Source organism: Cetorhinus maximus, chromosome 1, assembly GCF_964194155.1.
Source record: "Cetorhinus maximus chromosome 1, sCetMax3.hap1.1, whole genome shotgun sequence".
Classification (NCBI taxonomy): domain Eukaryota; kingdom Metazoa; phylum Chordata; class Chondrichthyes; order Lamniformes; family Cetorhinidae; genus Cetorhinus; species Cetorhinus maximus.
Genome location: NC_135879.1, coordinates 17,199,278 through 17,216,948, shown reverse-complemented (window position 1 = coordinate 17,216,948; position 17,671 = coordinate 17,199,278). Strand labels below are relative to the sequence as shown.

The following is a 17,671-nucleotide window of genomic DNA, read 5'->3' as shown; positions in this document are numbered from 1 at the left end:
AAGGGAAAGAAATTTAGGTAGTTACTCTATTGTCATTCTCGTAACCTATTAGTGGGATAGGCAACACAGCAACTTTAGTAATGATGCAGAAGGTGATGCCTGTCTTGTGAACTGGTATGCTGCATGACACTGAATTCAAAAAAAGGGGAGAAAATAAATTGGAGGTACAAACAAAATAGCAAAGGGTTTCAAGCCATTTAAAAGACTTACTGTTAATTAGTTAAGCTTGTTTTAAAACAATCTGCACAGCTTTTTGAGCACAACAATGATGTATTATTAAATATAATTTTTGGCACTGTAGGCACACTCACATCTTCTGCTCTTGAGCCCTGATCTTGTAACGCCTTCTGAAGTTCTTCAACCTGAGACTGTATTTCCAAAATCCTCTGATTGGCTAGCCTTTTAGCAAAAAATTAACAAGGCATTTTGGTTATGTTTACACAAAGATACAATTGTGAAATAGGCTCCCTCCCACAATCATATCATTTACTGCTCTTGTTTAGCTGTTCCTTGTCTTGCCATCACCCTTCTTTGTCTTAACTCCTTTCTACTGCTCCCTGTGAAAGTTATCATCTCCCTACACCCCCATTAATTTATCCTCCTTTGTCATTCCTGATCTTATGTCTTGCCCTATTTCGCCTCTTTTGTTCAATCACGTCTTATGCTCTCCACCTCCCTTGTTCTCCATCATGCACTTGGCACAAGAGACTGAATACAATATTTTAAGCGGTATTTGATTTAAAACATGTTTGCAACTATAGCCTAGAATACACAGCAACATAATTTCCACTAAAGAAAGAAACTTAATTTACAGTGTCTTTCCTAACCGAGATACCCCAAAGTGCTTTACAGCCAATGAAGTTCTTGACGATACAAAGCTAGATGGGAAAATAAGCTATGAGGAGAACACAGAGTCTGCAAAGGAATATAAACAGGTTAAGTTCGCATATAAGGTGGCAGCTGTTGGAGGATATGTGGGGAAATGTGAGATTATTCGCTTTGGTTGGAAGGATAGAATATTTCATCAATGGTGAAAATCTCTGAAACATTGGTGTTTAGAGGGATTTGGGCGTCTTTGTACAAGAAACACAAAACAGCTAGGTACAGCAAGGAATTAGGAAGGCATGTTGGCCTCATTACAAGGAGGCTAGAGTAGAAGAGTAAAGAATATTACAGTAATTGGATAGGACTTTGCTGAGACCAGATCTAGAGTACTGTGCATACTTGGGGCTCTATTCTTAAGGTTGCCTTAGAGTGGGGGTGCAATGATGGTTCATGAGATTGATATCTGGGATGAGAGTTGTCCTATGACGCAAGATTGAGTAGATTGGGTTTATACTATCTAAAGGTGATCTCACTGAAACATAAGATTCTGGGAGTGTTTTATAGGGGAGGTGCAGAGGTTGTTTTCCCTAGCTGGAGTGTGTAGAAGGAGGGCGTACAATCTCAGGATAAGGGCCAGCCATTTACGACTGAGATGAAGAGAAATTTCTTCTGTCAGTGGGTTGTGAATCTTCAGAATTCTCTACCCAAGAGGGCGGAAGATGCAGAGTCATTGGGTACATTCAATGCTGATCGATAGACTTTTGGACTAACGGAATCAAGGGATATGAGAATCAGGTGGGAAAATGTTGGGCGTGAAGATCAGCCACAATCCTATTGAATAGCAAGACAGGCTCAAGGGGCCCTATGGCCTGCTCCAACATATGTCCCTTTGTTCTGTTCCTTTTTAAAAGCCTGTTCATCTGTAGCATCTTCCAGTTTGGATAAATGCTCCACATCCAATATGTCAACACTTCTGTTCCCTCGCCATTCCTTCACTGTCGCTGAGTCAAAATCCTGGAGCTCCCTTCCTAACAGCACTGTGGGTGTACCCACACCACATGGACTGCAGCAGTTCAAGGAGGCAGCTCAGCACCACCTTCTCAAGGGGAACCAGGGATGGGCAATAAATGCTGGCCCAGCCAGCGAAGCCCACATCCCATGAATGAATAAAAAAAAACTTCATGGGGGCCAGAGTCGATGTTGAGGACTCCCAGGGCAACTCCTTCCTGACTGTATACCACTGTGCCACCACCTCTGCTAGGTCTGTCCTGCCGGTGGGACTAGGCATACCCAGGGATGGTGATGCAATGGGTCTCGTTTGCAATTTCCTCTTTCTTGTGCCTGAGAACTGCGCAAAAAGAGGAGAAAAACTGTTTAGTGTCACCAGTAATTAGTTCAATTGCATCATTTCTTTGTACTCTATAAATTTAATTACTTAATAGGTTCCTAGAGCTAATGCATTACGAGGAGATGCCATCAAACCAAACTATGACTTTCTAGATAAGCTTGTCCATCTCCCTGTAACTAAGCTTTTAGCCTCCATTAGCATCCTCATATAGATCAGAAATTGGCTATGGTGGGAAAGCTCTGATGCAGCGATAACACAATTACTGCATAGCAACTGCACTGCTTTCTCTCTGAAATGCAACTCCATTAATTTCATGCAAATCCTATTGAAATGGTATGGCTTTGCAGCCATTATCAAATTGTATTTTATTTCAAAATGAAAGCATGACAAACCCAAAGAAATTAATCCACCTGACGGAGAAAAAACTGGAGTAGAAACGCGGTTCTAGCACACAGCTTCTGTTGCCACTTACCAAGCATAAATATCAGGCTTTTTCCTTTGATAAATGTTACAGTCTCACCATTACATATTGTACATATTGAGAGTTGGTGTAAATAAATCACTTCTGGAAGTGCGTTAGGATTAGGTACTAAAGCAGATCATCATTGGACTGTTTCCTACCTATTCTCTGTCTCCAGTTCACTCTCCCTTCTGTTGGCATCCTCCAATAAACTTTGAAGTAAAGCTATCTTTTCATTATCTGATCCTTCTTGGTTCAACTTCAGGATCTTATTTTCATGTTGCAGCCGGATAAGTTTTTCCCTAGAAAAGGAAAATAATTTTAATCCACATGACATTTTCTGTAACTTTATTCATAAAAGGTACGATAAATGATAAAGTATTATATAAAAGATATATCCAACCCATCCAATTACCGCCCCATCAGTCTACTCTCGATTATCAGCAAAGTGACAGAATGTGTTATGGACAGTGCTATCATGCGGCACTTACTCAGCAATAACCAGCTCACTGATGCTCAGTCTGGGCTCTACTAGGGTCACTCAGCTCTTGAATTCATTAAAACCTTGCGCCAAACATTGACAAAAGAGCTGAACTGAAGAGGTGAAGTGAGGATGTCAAAGGTAGTCACCAAGGCAGCACTTCCAAGTGTCGCATCAAGAAGCCTCAGCAAAACTGGACACAATGGAAATTGGGGAAGACTCTCCACTGGTTTGACTCACCCCTAGCACAAAGGAAGATGGCTGTGGTGGTTGGAGGTCAATCATCTCAGTCCCATGACATCGATGCAAGAGTTTCTTAGGGTAGTGTCCTCGGCATAGCGCTCTTCAGCTGCTTCATCAATCATCTTCCCTATAGCACTTACAGAAGTGGGGATGATTGGTGATAATTGCACAATGTTCAGCTCCATTTGAAACTCATCAGATATTGAAGCAGTCTGTGTCCTGGACAACATTCAGGCTTGGGCTGATAAGTGGCAAGTAACACAAGTTCCAGGCAATGACCATCTCCAACAAGAGAAAATCTAGCCATCTCCCCTTGACATTCAATGGCATGACCATTTCTGAATCCCCTACAATCAACATTCTCAGAGTTACGTTGACCAGAAACTGAACTGGACCAACCATATAAATACTTTGGGGAGGCTGTGGCATAATGGTATTGTCACTGGAATCGTCACTAGTAATCCTGAGACCCAAGGTAATGTTCTGGGGACGAGGGTTCAGATCCCAACACAGCAGATGGTGGAATTAAGGGTCTAATGATGACCATGAAACCGTTATCGATTGCCGTAAAAACCCATCTAGTTCACTAATGTCCTTCAGGAAAGGAAATCTGTCCCCTTACCTGGTCTGGCCTACATATGACTCCAGACCCACAGCAACGTGGTTGACTGTTAAATGCCCTCTGAAATGGCCTACCAAGCCACCCAGTTGTTTCAAATGGCTAAAAGGTCTAAAAGGAATGGAAACGGACAGACCACCTGGCATCAATGACAACCTCAGCCCTGCCGACCCTGCAAAGTCCTCCTTACTACCATCTGGGGGGCTAGTACCAAAATTGGAAGAGCTGTCTCCCAGACTAGTCAAGCAACAGCCCAACATAGTCATACTCACGGAATCATACTTTACAATGTCCTAGACACCAACATCACATTCCTTGGGTATGTCCTGTCCCAACAGCAGGACAGACCCAGCAGAGATGGCAGCACAGTGGTAAACGTGAACAGTTGGGAGGGAGTTGCCCCGGGAGTCCTCAACATCGGCTCAGACCCCATGAAGTCTCATGGCATCAGGTCAAACATGGGCAAGGAAACCTCCTGCTGATTACCATGGACTGCCCTCCCTCCCTCAACTGATCAATCAGTACTCCTCCATGTTGAACACCACTTGGCGAATGCACTAAGGGTAGCAAGGGCACAGAACATACTTTGGATGGGGCATTCAATGCCTATCACCATGGGTATCTCGGTAGCACCACTGAAGACCAAGCTAGCCCAGCCCTAAAGGACATAGCTGCTGGACTGGGTCTGCTGCAAGTGGTGAGGGAACCAAGAGGGAAAAAAATGATTGACCTCATCCTCATCAATCCGGCTGCTGCAGATGCATCTGTCCATGACAGTATGATTAAGAGTGACAACAGCACAGTCCTGTGGAGACATCCTGGGGGCTACCATTGACAAGAAACTGAACTGGACAAGCTACATAAATACTATGGCTACATGTGCAGGTCAGAGGCTAGGAATCCTGTGGCGATTAACTTACCTCCTGGCTCCGCAAAGCATGTGCGCCATTTACAAGGCACAAGTCATGAGTGTGATGGAATATTCTCCACTTGCCTGGATGAGTGAAGCTCCAACAACACTCAAGAAGCCTGACACCGTCCAGGACAAAGCAGCCTGCTTGATTGGTACCTCATCCACAACCATTCCACTCCCTCCACCACCGACGCACAGTGGCAGCAGTGTGTACCATCTACAAGATGCACTGCAGGAAGACTCACCAAGTTTTCTTAGACAGCACCTTCCAAACCCACGACCACTACCATCTAGAAGGGGCAGCAGCTGCATGGGAACACCACCACCTGCAAGTTCCACTGCAAGCCACTTACCATCCTGACTTGGAAATATATCATTGTTCCTTCACGGAGGCTGATTAAAAATTGTGGAATTCCCTCCCTAACAGCACCAGGGGTGCACCAACACCACATGGACCGCAGCGGTTCAAGACGGCAGCTCACCACCACCTTCTCAAGGACAATTAGGAATGGGCAATAAGTGCTGACCTAGTCAGTGATGCCTACATCCCATGAATGAATAAAAAAGAGAGCAGATCAAAGGCTGGGAATTCTGTGGCGAGTAACTCACCTCCCGACTCCCCAAAGCCTGTCCATCATCTTCAAGGCACAAGTGTGATGGAATACTTTCCATTTGTCTGGATGAGAGCAGTTCCAACAATACTCAAGAAGCTGGATACCATACAGGGCAAAGCAGCCCGCTTGATTAGCACCCCATCCAGAACCCAAAAAATTCACTTCCTCCATCACTGATGCACAGTCGCAACAATGTGTACTATCTACAAGATGCACTGCAGCAACTCACCAAGGTCATTCAACAGCACCTTCCAAACCAAAGGAAAGGGAGAAATGCTGTTAAAATGTTCAGACACAGGCGAGATGAATTTTACTGCACAGCAGTGTTAAGTGATGCATTTGGAAAGGAAGAATCTGGAGCAGTAATATAAATTATGAGTAATAAATACTCACAAATGAGTAATGTGGTATATTCATTTCAGTGTCAATGCGTTGCCTGGTACATAGGTCATATGCCCCAACAGCGGGCGTATCGTATCAAACAGCACATCCCTGCGGCTGTTTGTAACAGGCAAAACACTGACCGCACTCAACCAGCCCAATGCTTGCAAAACTCAGAACATAATGTCTAACGTTAGCTGTGATTCCACAATGGGACAGCACTTGCTGAACAATCCCACGCTAAGAATTACACTAACAACCAATTTAAGATTATCAGTTAGGCTCACAATGTAGCTCACTTACGCTTTCTAGAAACTACATATATTCATACGCAGGGGCCTGTCCTCTGCAGGCGATAGGAGCATGTCCAGGCATAAGTGTGGGGGACAACAGTTCCCTGGTGCACTCTCTATGGTAATATCTTGACCAATCAAATATGACTTGCCAACCAATCAGCACCTTTTTTCCCCCCAACAGTGTTAATTGCTGCTTCCTTTGAGATTCAGCATTCTTGTTTATGAGAGCAGCTTCAAAAGCAAGCCTCTTTTTTCAGCAATAAATTAAACAACACAATTCTAAAATGAATGCAGGGGCAGAGAAGCATGGAGGTTCATATACATAAAACTTTGGCAGAATAAAGTGACACAGTTGTTTAAAAAAAAGGTTCTGGGCTTCATAAGCAGAGGCATACAATACAATAGCACAATGTTGTGCTAAACTAGGGTTGTCCAACATATGGTCCAAGGGCCATAATCTGGCCCACCATGGCTCTCTACCCAGCCCGCTAAGTCAGTGTTCAAAATACAGGTAATTGCAAATGAAAGATTCTGCAAGGAGCTGCTCCTCCAGCAGCACATGTGGCAGAGAAACAGTCTATGAATGGAGGAGCAGTGAACAGTGTGAAGGTGAGTGGCTTAATTCAGTCTGAACACTAGCGGTGGTGAGTTTGCTAGGAAGAGAGACTGCCTGCCAGGGGAGGGAGGGAAGAAAGAAAGACTGTCAGGTGTGGGAGGAAGACAAGCTCCCCTAAAGGACCACAGGAGTCAAGATGGCAGAATGGTGGTTGCAGCAACAGTGGGACCCGGGACAGCTATTTTTTTTTATATATACCAGTTTGTACAGCCAATTTTATACACATTACTAATTAGCCCTGCTTCATTACACAGTACAAGATCTAAAATAACTTTCTTTTTAGTGGGATCCACAACATATTGCTCCAAGAAACCATCACAAAAATATTCTCAATTCATCTTCTAGAACACCCTTGCCAATTTAATTGTCCCAATCTATATGAAGATTAAAATACCCTACAAATGTTACATTGCCTTTGTTACAATCTGCACTCATTTTTCGCATTACTGCTGTTGGCCGGGGGTGGGGGGGGGAATGCTATAAACTACTCCACTTTTGACTCTTGCTATTCCTAATTTCCACCCATACTGGTCTTCATGGTTTTCTGAGTCCAGATCCCTTCTCACGTCTATTCTTATGTTGTCATTTACTATCAGGGCTACTCCTCCTCCTTTGCCATTCTGTCTATCTTTCAGAAACAGTGCTAGAAATTGAGCGTGCAGAGCTATTCGAAGATAGGACTAATGATATAGCATTTGAAGATAACTGATTCACATCAATTCATATTACCTCCATATTAACAAGCCTATATTAAATCGTGTTATTCGCCTTTGAAGGAAAATATATTATGATAATTTTAAAAACGTAGCATTCTTTTACTTACTTGATTTCAGGTGTTATTATCTCTGCTGCTAAACTATCTGATGCCTCTTGACTGTTAATTGGAATAAGTCCTGTCAGAAATACAAAGTGCTGTCAGGATTCAATTATTTGCATTAAATAATAAATAACTCAGCAGACAATATAAAGCAAATGAAAATAAAGCTTTTACTACAGACCGGCTGTAAGTTGGCCTTGATGCACCTGAACACACCGCAGTTCTTCAATCGTCTCCTTTAAAGAATCTCTCTCTGTTCTTAACCTCTGTAGAAACATTTGAGTTTTAAATAGATTCAGAACATTATGAAACTCTGCTTGCTTGTATGTGAGTTTAAATAAGTTCAATTTCCCCTATCTATAAGTACTTTGCATTTTTGAGCATAAGACTAGTATTGTGCTAAGTAATTTTCAGAAAACTGATGTTGCAATTCAATTTCTGTAGGTTGGTTGTAAGGAAAAAGGTATAAAATATTATTGGAAACAAGTGTAACACAAACATGAAGTATATAATAACCTTCCATGGTTTGTCAAGGTAGATTTTTGTTTCAAATAAAATTCAGAGGCCAGAATTTGCCACCAAGATCTAAAATGAAATGGAAAAAGGAACTTGCATCTTTTTCTTTTTGAAGAGTATCCACTTTTTCCTTCAATCTTTTATACTCAAACTCCATTTTGTCTGCCTTTTTTGACTCCTCAGACAACCTGTTTTGAAGTTCAACAACCTACAATGATAAAAGTTGAATAGAATTTAGAAATTTATTATTTAAAATATCCCTGCACAATTACTACCAGGCATGTGAAATCCTACAACTGATAAACCAAAGAGACAGCAACTTGATTGCTCAACAGGCATTTGGCAAATTTAGAGTAAAAAAAGGAATAATTTAAATGCCTGAACTTTCAATCCAAACACAGATATAATGGTTTACTTGAGCACACTGTAATAACTATTGTTATCATTAACTTTGTCATTTCTACAACAATAAAGGAAAAGCTGGAAGTGTAATCTTTATTCAAGTACTTCTCTATTTTATAAGCTATGGCTGCTCCTCCCAAATAACCTGTGGGTTTTACTCACAGGGAATGCCTTAGGATGATTTCACTGAAAATATGAAGTCTTTGACTTGCAGCAGCCAGGGAACAAATATAGAATCACAAAAAAAAATTCATAAACATTTTCAGTGACTGGTGATGCAGTTACTCACTAACACGGATATATTCTGATGCAAAGAGATTTCTGCAGAAGAAAACATCTGTCATATTGAAAGGCATTTCCTGCTTTGAAATAAAGATCTATGACAGTATTTCAAACAAAAGCACTGTAAGGATCAAGTTCAATATATAGACAATAGCTTTTTATGCATTTGCAACTTAACTGATTTTACATTAACTGAATTGCTGTGCATCATGATCTTGGAAAATAGTAAAAATATAATAAATAATGTTAGCAAATGTTTACCAAAATAACTGCGCAAGCATTTAATCTTACTGTATCATTCAGTAAAAGGGAATGTAAGGAAAGAATTCGTCATGAGAAAAGGAGCTTAAAGTTATTGTGTATCTTATGTGAATTATAGGCTATTTTAGGTGAAAAGAGGCATAATGTTGCAAATGATTAAGCTAGATCTGGTAACTGGTGGCTACACCAGTTGTACGCAATGTGTATAATAAAATTTTGTGGCCCTCTGATTTGAGGGAATGGAGATGGGTTCTGCATCAGGGCAATGAAGATGGTGTAAAATGTTTCAGGATTGTATCCTTCATCAGGATTGAAGAAGTTGAAAATCATGTCATTAGCATCCTAAACAAGGAGGCGCAGGGGGGAGAAACTAACAAACAGAAATCTCCCTGTGGCCTGCCACCTTAACTCTCTGCGTCATTTCCACTTTAACTTCTCTGTCCCTGGCATTTTATATTGTTCCAACAAAACTCCACTTCAGATTGCATCAGGAACAATATCTATCTTTCTTTCGTGTACTTCTCCTGGTCTGAATACTGATTGGTGTAACATTAGCCATATCCACCATTTCATTTACAGCAGGGATTGCTGGTGATGTAAGGCAAGGTTGTCAGTATCCAAAGGGGGAGAAAAAAACTTAGTGTTTTGGGTTGGTGGAGGGGGTACAACCAGAAAACTGTTTCCTTATCAGTGGGGTGGAATTAGACCCTCACTGTTGATCTGTTCTCTTTCTAGGCTGGTAGGCCTGCTATACTTTGCCAGCATCTTCTATCTTATTTCCAGCTTTGTTCCAATTTGAAAGTGGATTCCAATATTTTCAGTTTTCCATCTCTTCCACCTTACCCATAGGCCTCCACAGTCTCAGCAAATTACAAGACATCTGTTTCTTTAATGTGTTTTAATTCTTTAATGCTTCTATACATTATGAGTGAAGTGACACCACTAAGCTTACTTCAACAGCACCTACCACCCTTAAGATTTCTACCATTAAGAAGGACAAGGGTCCTGGGAAAGTCATCAGCAACAAACCCAAGTTACACAGCATCCTGACTTGGACATACATTGGTGTTGCATCATAGCTGCAGAATCAATGGACAGAGAGTGACTTGCATTATTGTGATGAATGGGGACTATCAGTAGAAAGCAGCCATGCACCATTGTCTTAAGGCAATGAGGGATGGGCAATAGGTGTGGCTTTAATAGCATCACCCATAGCCAAGAATAAGTTATAAAAAACATAATTAATACACTCTGTATTTGGTTGTCTATCTTGCCCCCCACCTCATTTCTAACATTATTAAAACACCAGTTTATCTCCTATAGTGTAGAAGGGAACAAGCTCAAAATGTATGACTATTCTCTCCATTAATACTGATCAATCTGTTGTTTACTCCAGCCTTTTCTGTTTTTGTTTCCAGTATTATATTGCAGTATTTTATTTTTTATTACTATTATTATCTGGATCTTGCCAAGAATGTTACCTTTTGAATGTTCTGTACTTCTTCAGATAAATCTGAATAATGAATAATTTTTTAAAAATCACTATATAAATTCCTTCATACCTGTCTCTTGTACGTTTCCAGTTGTGCTCGTGCAGCATTTGCTTTCCGTAACTCCTCTTCTAGACTGACTGTGTTCTGCATGTACATTGTATTCTTTTCCTCAAGGAGCTTCACCTGTCGACGCAAGTCACCCAGATCCTCTAGCTTCTTTTTGTATGACTCTACCATGCCCTCCAATTTACTCACTTTATCAGAAGAATGCCTAGAAAAAACAGCTTGCATGTATAAAGCATCTTTCATGCCCTCAAGATGTACCAAAATGCTTCACAGCCAATTAATTTAGTCAAAATATAGTCACCTAAACAAATACCTAATTTTTGCCTAATCTGACAATAATTTATTAAAATAAGTAGTAAAACACAATATTGTCATTCAAACAGCTAGCAAATAAAAATTGTGATGGCATCAGATACATGATACAGGGCAACAGAATAATGTTAACCTCCAAATTGGGACATAATCATAGCACAAACTATTTAAACCAAAAGGATACATAGAAATAAGAAAGAAACATCAGCTTTAATTATGCTAACGCTCAGAGGATGAACTGGTCCTAGTGGTATCATGATTATTTAGGTGTATAAGGGCTGTGGAATATTAGACTGTGCTAATTGAGGTTTCAACAGCTCTGAGACAACTTCAAGGGAGACATGAAAGTGCAAACAGGCAGTCACACTTCAAGCAAGTTACTTGAGTAATGGTGTTGTTGGGTTTGGTTTTTAGCACCCCACCAAATGATTTTGGTGAGCACCTGAGTAGTAATCATTGTAACATAGGGATTGACTGCTATGTTAATGAGACTTAATAACAGAAGGAAATAAAATACTTTTAAAATTGAGGGAGGAACGTATATTCTTTTAAAAAGACCAAAGCAAAAGGGTTAATAAACAACAGTTTCTTTTTCTAAAATTCCAAGCAACTTACTAAAGGATAGAAGAAACATTTGAACAAGCAAAATCTACAAGAGAACGAAAATATAGAAGATTGAGATTCCAACGAAATGCAACTCAAGAACTAAACAATGTATTAGAAAAAGTAAGAGAGATGTAAATCAAAGAAGTGAAAAGGAGGACTCAAAAATGTAATTACCTAAGGACATCCATCTCATCCTTTAAAGACTGGGCTTCTTCTGCAAGGCTAGTAAGCTCTTCATTCTGCTGTCGTAATTCTAAGACTTCTTTCTCAAGTTCCTCACAACGAATCCGATAATCATCTTTTGCTGCTTCCAGTCTGAAATTCAATTATATAAAGTGAACATTAACAGACTTGTACTTTTAAATGCTTGAGTCCATCTAGATAGAATACTGCAACAAATTAGTGTTACTACGAATTATTAATTGATATGTCTTACATTTTTCAGTAATAAAGATGAAACTGACAATGAAGATGATCTTTTTGCTAGTGTCCACATGCTTGTTGAGATCAAGGATATTAAATTTTAAAGAATGGAACACTTGCTCTCTAGTGACAGCACCAAGCATGGAACCTGTGCAAGTCCCTTTTACCAACGGCTTAATGAACACATTTTTATCTGGTGATAAGCCTCAAAGGACACAAAGTCCCAGATTTAATCTCTCATCTACACTAAATTAGGCAACTGCACCCAGGCTTTGAGGCAGGGGCATTGTTGGGGTGTGGAGATGGGAGTAGCCTTTCTAAAATGTTGACCACAGCGATGGTGATCACTCTCCTGTGGCTTTGTTTTTCAGAACACAGCTAACACATTAAGGAGTATCAACAGGGGTACTGACTTATTAGTGGTGAGGATGGCCCCAGGATCACAGAAATGAGCTCAGCAGTTCACATACTTGCAAAGCAATTGAATTCTGTTATTAGTACCTAAAGGTCTCCTCTTGTAGTTGTTCCAACTGGGTTTGCAGTTGAAGATGCCTACGTCCTGCTGGGCTGTTGGGATCTTCAATAGAATCAGATTGGTTGAGGCGCTCCATTAGAACTTGATTTTCTACTAATAAACTGCCTTTTTCTTCTTGTAGTGCTGCGACCTGTATAAATTAATAGAAAGAAACAATCACAGTTGTTCTTTGATAAAGATTATACAGAAAATCCTAGGTCCACTATATATTTCCTTCAAAAATACTTCACAATTATTAAAATCGATACATTAATAACAACTTGCACTTATACAGGGCCTTTAACATTGGAAAAAGTTCTGAGACCCTTCCCAGAAGTAAAATAAGACCAAAAAAAGCCAAAAAGGGATTGGGACTGGTGATTAAGTTTTGTCCAAGAGGTAGGATTTAAGGGGTGTTATAAAGGAAGAGTGATCAAAAAGGTTCTAGGAGGAAAATTCTGAGTTTAGGGCCTAGGTGGCTGAAAGCACACCTGCCAATCACAATTGCATTTGTGACCACAACCCTGTCACATTTAAAATTACCAGTGACACATGGAAGTGGCACACATAGCAGCATTTTCCAGTTTAGAGTGCCACCAATTCTCTACTGAAAATCTTTGCATTAAAATGATGTGCTGAGTCTGCCTGGTTGCACAACAATTTTGCCACCTGAAAGTCCTCTGTGGTAGACATTTTGTTAAAAGGTGAGCTTCTGCTTCAGTTTCTTTTCTGGACTAGAAGGTTTTTAATTTTTCCATAATGGTTTCATTAAGCATTTGCCAACTTAAAATGAGGTTCCCATAATCCGGACAAATCTTGTTCTCCACGTGTTTTTTTCTCCCCTGATAACCAGACTCCGTTTTCTTCTCCAGGGCTTTATTCCCACATCATGTCAGGAGCTTATTTGATCAATAACCAGTTTGCAAATAACACCCATAGCCAAGAATGAATTATAACAAACACAATCTCTCACTAAATGTGGAATAGCACCTTTAGTACTGTCCCTGACAAATGACTCTGTCACTCCATGCAATTATCTTTAGCAATCCAGCAGTAAATTAGATGCCCAACTGGAGGTTTTCACTTGTCCTGGGATTGCAAGCTTTAGTGCGTCCAAGCCAGCATCATATCACACCACTTGGAAACTGAGTCCTTTTAATGTAGTTCCCTTTCAAAACTCTCCACCTCTCTCTCCTTCTTCAATACACACCTTAAAGTCAGCACTTTGACAAGACTTGTGGCCACTGAATGTCTTCTTTGGTTTGGTGTCAATTTTTGTTTGATTACCTTCCTATGAAGCACCTTGGAACATTTAACTATGTTAAAGGCACTACATAAATGCAAATTATCATTTCTCCAGTTCTCCATCTTTTCGCTACCCCACCAGCACCAATACTTCCTTAGACTGCAATGCAAAGCCATGCAGGGTCAATTGGTAATATATTAAAAATCTTATAGCTGCACATACTTCCTATCTGCACAACTTGACATCTTGTTGCCACACTGTTTCCCATTATGACTTCTTACACCCACATTTGCAATGTGTTTTACCTCTGCAAACTCATCAATGATTGCACCATTTATACACTGGTCTCCACAAATCTCTCAACGATTTTTGAAAAAAATTGCCATGTGCCTAGGCTTCAAGTTGATATTTTTGCCAAGAGCAGTGATGGTGTGAGCTGAATTTGGATTGTCCAGTCTGAAAATCTGCAGTGTGCCTAATTTCGCAGGATGAATCAATAATATTCAATCAGATTTAGTGATGAAATATTCTTCTCTAGTTTCTACTAAAAAGTCTTTCAAAGTTACTTGAAAAAAAGCTACTGGACAAATTTCAAAAGCATTATTGAGGTAAAATTCATGCTTTTTTAAAAATTCATGTGCGCATGCAAGTAAAAGATATTTACTAATCTGTTGGATTTTCTTGTTTTGCCTTCTACAAGCTGTTGAAAGCAAAAGTTCTGCCAACTACTGGCCTCGATGTTAGCATTTACATGACACAATTACATAAAAACATAAGAAACAGAAGCAGAAGGCCATTCAGCCCATTGTGGCTGTTCTTCCACTGAAGACAATCATGGTTGATCTACCACAATTCCTTTCCTGCACTATCCCCATATCCCATACTTCCTTCAGTATCCAAAATTCTATTGATCTCTGTGTTGAATATATTCAACAATTGAGCATTCACAGCCTTCTGTGGAGAAGAATTCCAAACATCCACTATCCGGAGTGAAACATTTCTCATCTTAGTTCTAAATGGCCAACTGCAACTTGCAGGTGCCCACAAGGACCAGTGCTTGGGCCTCAGCTACTTACAATCTATATCAATGACTTGGATTACTCTGTTTTCTGTCCATTAATCAAACTTCACTCCATGCTAATATCCCAATCCCCTATTCTGAGACTGTGACCCCACCAATCCCCCTGCCCCAGTTCTAGACTCCACAGCAAAGGGAAATATCCTCCCAACCTTGCCAAATTAAGAATTTTATATGTTTCAATGAGATCATTCCTGATTCTTCTAAGTTCTAGGGAATACAGATCCAGTCTAACAATCTCTCCTCGTAGGACACTCCTCTCATCTCAGGAATCAGCCTAGTGAACCCTTGTTGCACTCTGTCTAAGGTGACTTATGCTTCCATTGGTAAGGAGGCCAAAATTGTACACTGTACCTCAAAGTAAGTCTCACAAGGCACTATATAATTGCAGTAAGACTTCTTATACTCCAATACCTTTGTAATAAAAGCTAACATACCATTTGCTTTCCTAATTGCTTGCAGTACCTGCATTTTAACTGTATCTGATTCATGCACTAAGAGGTCCCCCTGAATATCCGAGCCTTCCTCCTATTTTTATTTTTCCTACCGAAGTGAATAACTTCACACTTCCTCATGTTCTATTCACGTTCTTGCCCATTCACTGAACATGACAATACACCTTTGCAGCTTTTTTGCATTCTCCTCACAGCTGACTTTTCCACCTGTGCCACCAAAGTGTAATTCTCATAATATTATTGTGATTTATTGAAAAAGTAGGTTAATAGTGGGGTTTGGATAGTGTGTGTGTGTGCATATGCACGTGTGATTTAATTGAGTTGGAGACAGCTGGTCTGGAGGCTTTGACTCATCAGAAGCGGCTAGGTTTGAAATGCTAAATATGTAAACATGGCTGGAGTTTTAGAATGTGAGGTGAGGAGAATTTGCATTTTTAGACTAGAGTCTTGGTGGACTTATTATTACTGAATTCAGGGCACGCATCTCAAAATAAAATACAAATTGCAAATTTGTTGTGACTGTGAGATCAAATTTCCCTTGTGGATTTGATCCGCCTGGCACACATCATCTGCCGTGTCATGTGTAAAGTTAGCAAGCTTAGATACATTATACTCAGTACTCTCATTGAAGTAATTGATATAGACTGTAAATAACCGAGGTCCAAGCATTGATTCCCTGTAATTCCCCATTATTCGAGCTTGTCAACCTGAAAATGACACATTTATTCCGACTCTCTGTCCTTGAACTAATCCTCAATCCATGCTAGTATAATATCCTCAATCCCATGAGCTTTAATTTTGTGTAGTAACACTTGTGCGGCACCTTATCAAATGTTTTTTTGAAAATCCAAATACATTACATCCACAGGTTACCTATATCTACTTGCAATTATAACCTTAAAGAAATCAAAGAGAATTTTTCCTGGTCGTAAATCCATGTTGACTCTGCCTAATCAGGATGCTAATTATATGATTCACCAGCTGCTCTAATTGGAGGATTTTAAAATTTAGCAAAGAATGGCCAAGAAATTGATAGAGGGATAAATGAGAGAAAACTAGCAAGAGGCACAAAAACAGATAGCAAAAGTTTATATAAATACCTTAAAAAAGATTAGTGAAAGTAAATGAGGGTCCCTTACAGGCAGAGACAGGAGCGATTGCAATTACCATATCCCAAATAATAGATTCTAGCATTTTCCCCAACTATTGATGCCAGGCTAACTGATCTATAGTTCCCTGTTTTCTCTCTTCCTTCTTTCTTGAATAGTGGGGTTAGTGACCAAGGATGGAAACTAAAGATTCCAGGATACTTGATTTTTAGCAGAGATAAGCATAATGGAAAAGGGGAGGGGGAAGGTAGTAATGATAATAAAGGATAGTTTATTAGTCCATGGGGACTGTTCTAGAATTTAGGGAATTCTGGAAGGTTAAAGCCAATGCACCCGCTATTTCTTTAACTACCTTGACCTATCGCTAATTGTAGCATGCAGAACATCAAGTTCAGGGGATCTGTCAACTTGAAATTGTGTGAACTTCTGCAATACTATTTACTTACTAATAATATCCCCAAGTTTTTTTGCATACCTTTTTAATCTTTTACCATCTGTTTTTATGTCTGTTGTTAGTTTGCTCTCATATACTATTTGCTCCATCAAATTCTTGGTCATTCTTTGCTAAATTCTAAAAACCTCCCAATCCTCTTTTTAGCAGCAACATAAGCCTATTCCTTTAATCTTATACTATCTTTGACTTCTCTTATTAATCATGGTTGGGCCACTTTTCCTTTTTTTGGTAATGAATATTTGTTGCAAATTATTGATTAATTATTTAAATGTTTGCCATTGATTAACTATCATATCTTGTAATTGAACTCCCCAATCTATCTCAGCCAACTCACCCCTCATACCTATGTAGTTTGCTGTATTCAGATTGAAGACCCTAGTTTTGGACTTCATTAAATCCATCTCAAACTCAATATAAAATTCTATATTATGGTCACTGTTCTCTAGAGGTTCTTTTACTACAAGGTAATTAATTAATCCTTTTTCACTGCACAATACTAGATCTAAAATAGAAGTTCCCAGTTGTTTGCTCGACACACTGATCCAGAAAATGATCTTGCATATAATCCATTAACTCATCCTCCACACTATTAGTACAAACTTTGGTTTTCCTGGTCCAAATAAAAGTTCAAATCCCCTATGATTTACCGTTGTTACATTCAACTCTAATTTCCTGATTTATACTCTACCTAACACTACAAATACTGTGAGGGAGCTTACAAACTACTCCGACCAGTGCTTCCTTTCCCTTGTTGCTTCGTGGCTCCTTCCATACTGATTCTATATATCTTGATTTTCCAAGCTAAGGTTCTCTCACACCATTGCCTTCATCCTGTCCTTAT

The 17,671-nt window shown here is 39.7% G+C and overlaps 1 protein-coding gene across 13 annotated transcripts in view; it reads right to left on the bottom strand.

Moving 5' to 3' along the window:
- hook3 (hook microtubule-tethering protein 3) overlaps nucleotides 1-17,671 on the bottom strand; it is a 149,194-nt gene that overhangs the window by 88,843 nt on the left and 42,680 nt on the right. For 7 of the 13 annotated variants that reach the window (XM_078536941.1, XM_078537312.1, XM_078536824.1 and 4 more), the window contains 8 exons: nucleotides 12,476-12,639; nucleotides 11,726-11,866; nucleotides 10,637-10,838; nucleotides 8,227-8,337; nucleotides 7,795-7,879; nucleotides 7,620-7,689; nucleotides 2,795-2,935; nucleotides 306-399 (listed from right to left, as the gene is read on the bottom strand). In XM_078536941.1, coding sequence (XP_078393067.1) covers nucleotides 306-399; nucleotides 2,795-2,935; nucleotides 7,620-7,689; nucleotides 7,795-7,879; nucleotides 8,227-8,337; nucleotides 10,637-10,838; nucleotides 11,726-11,866; nucleotides 12,476-12,639 — 1,008 coding nt within the window. The remainder of the gene's footprint in view (nucleotides 1-305; nucleotides 400-2,794; nucleotides 2,936-7,619; nucleotides 7,690-7,794; nucleotides 7,880-8,226; nucleotides 8,338-10,636; nucleotides 10,839-11,725; nucleotides 11,867-12,475; nucleotides 12,640-17,671) is intronic. The other 6 variants (XM_078537400.1, XM_078536995.1, XM_078537351.1 and 3 more) reach the window with 1 other exon arrangement.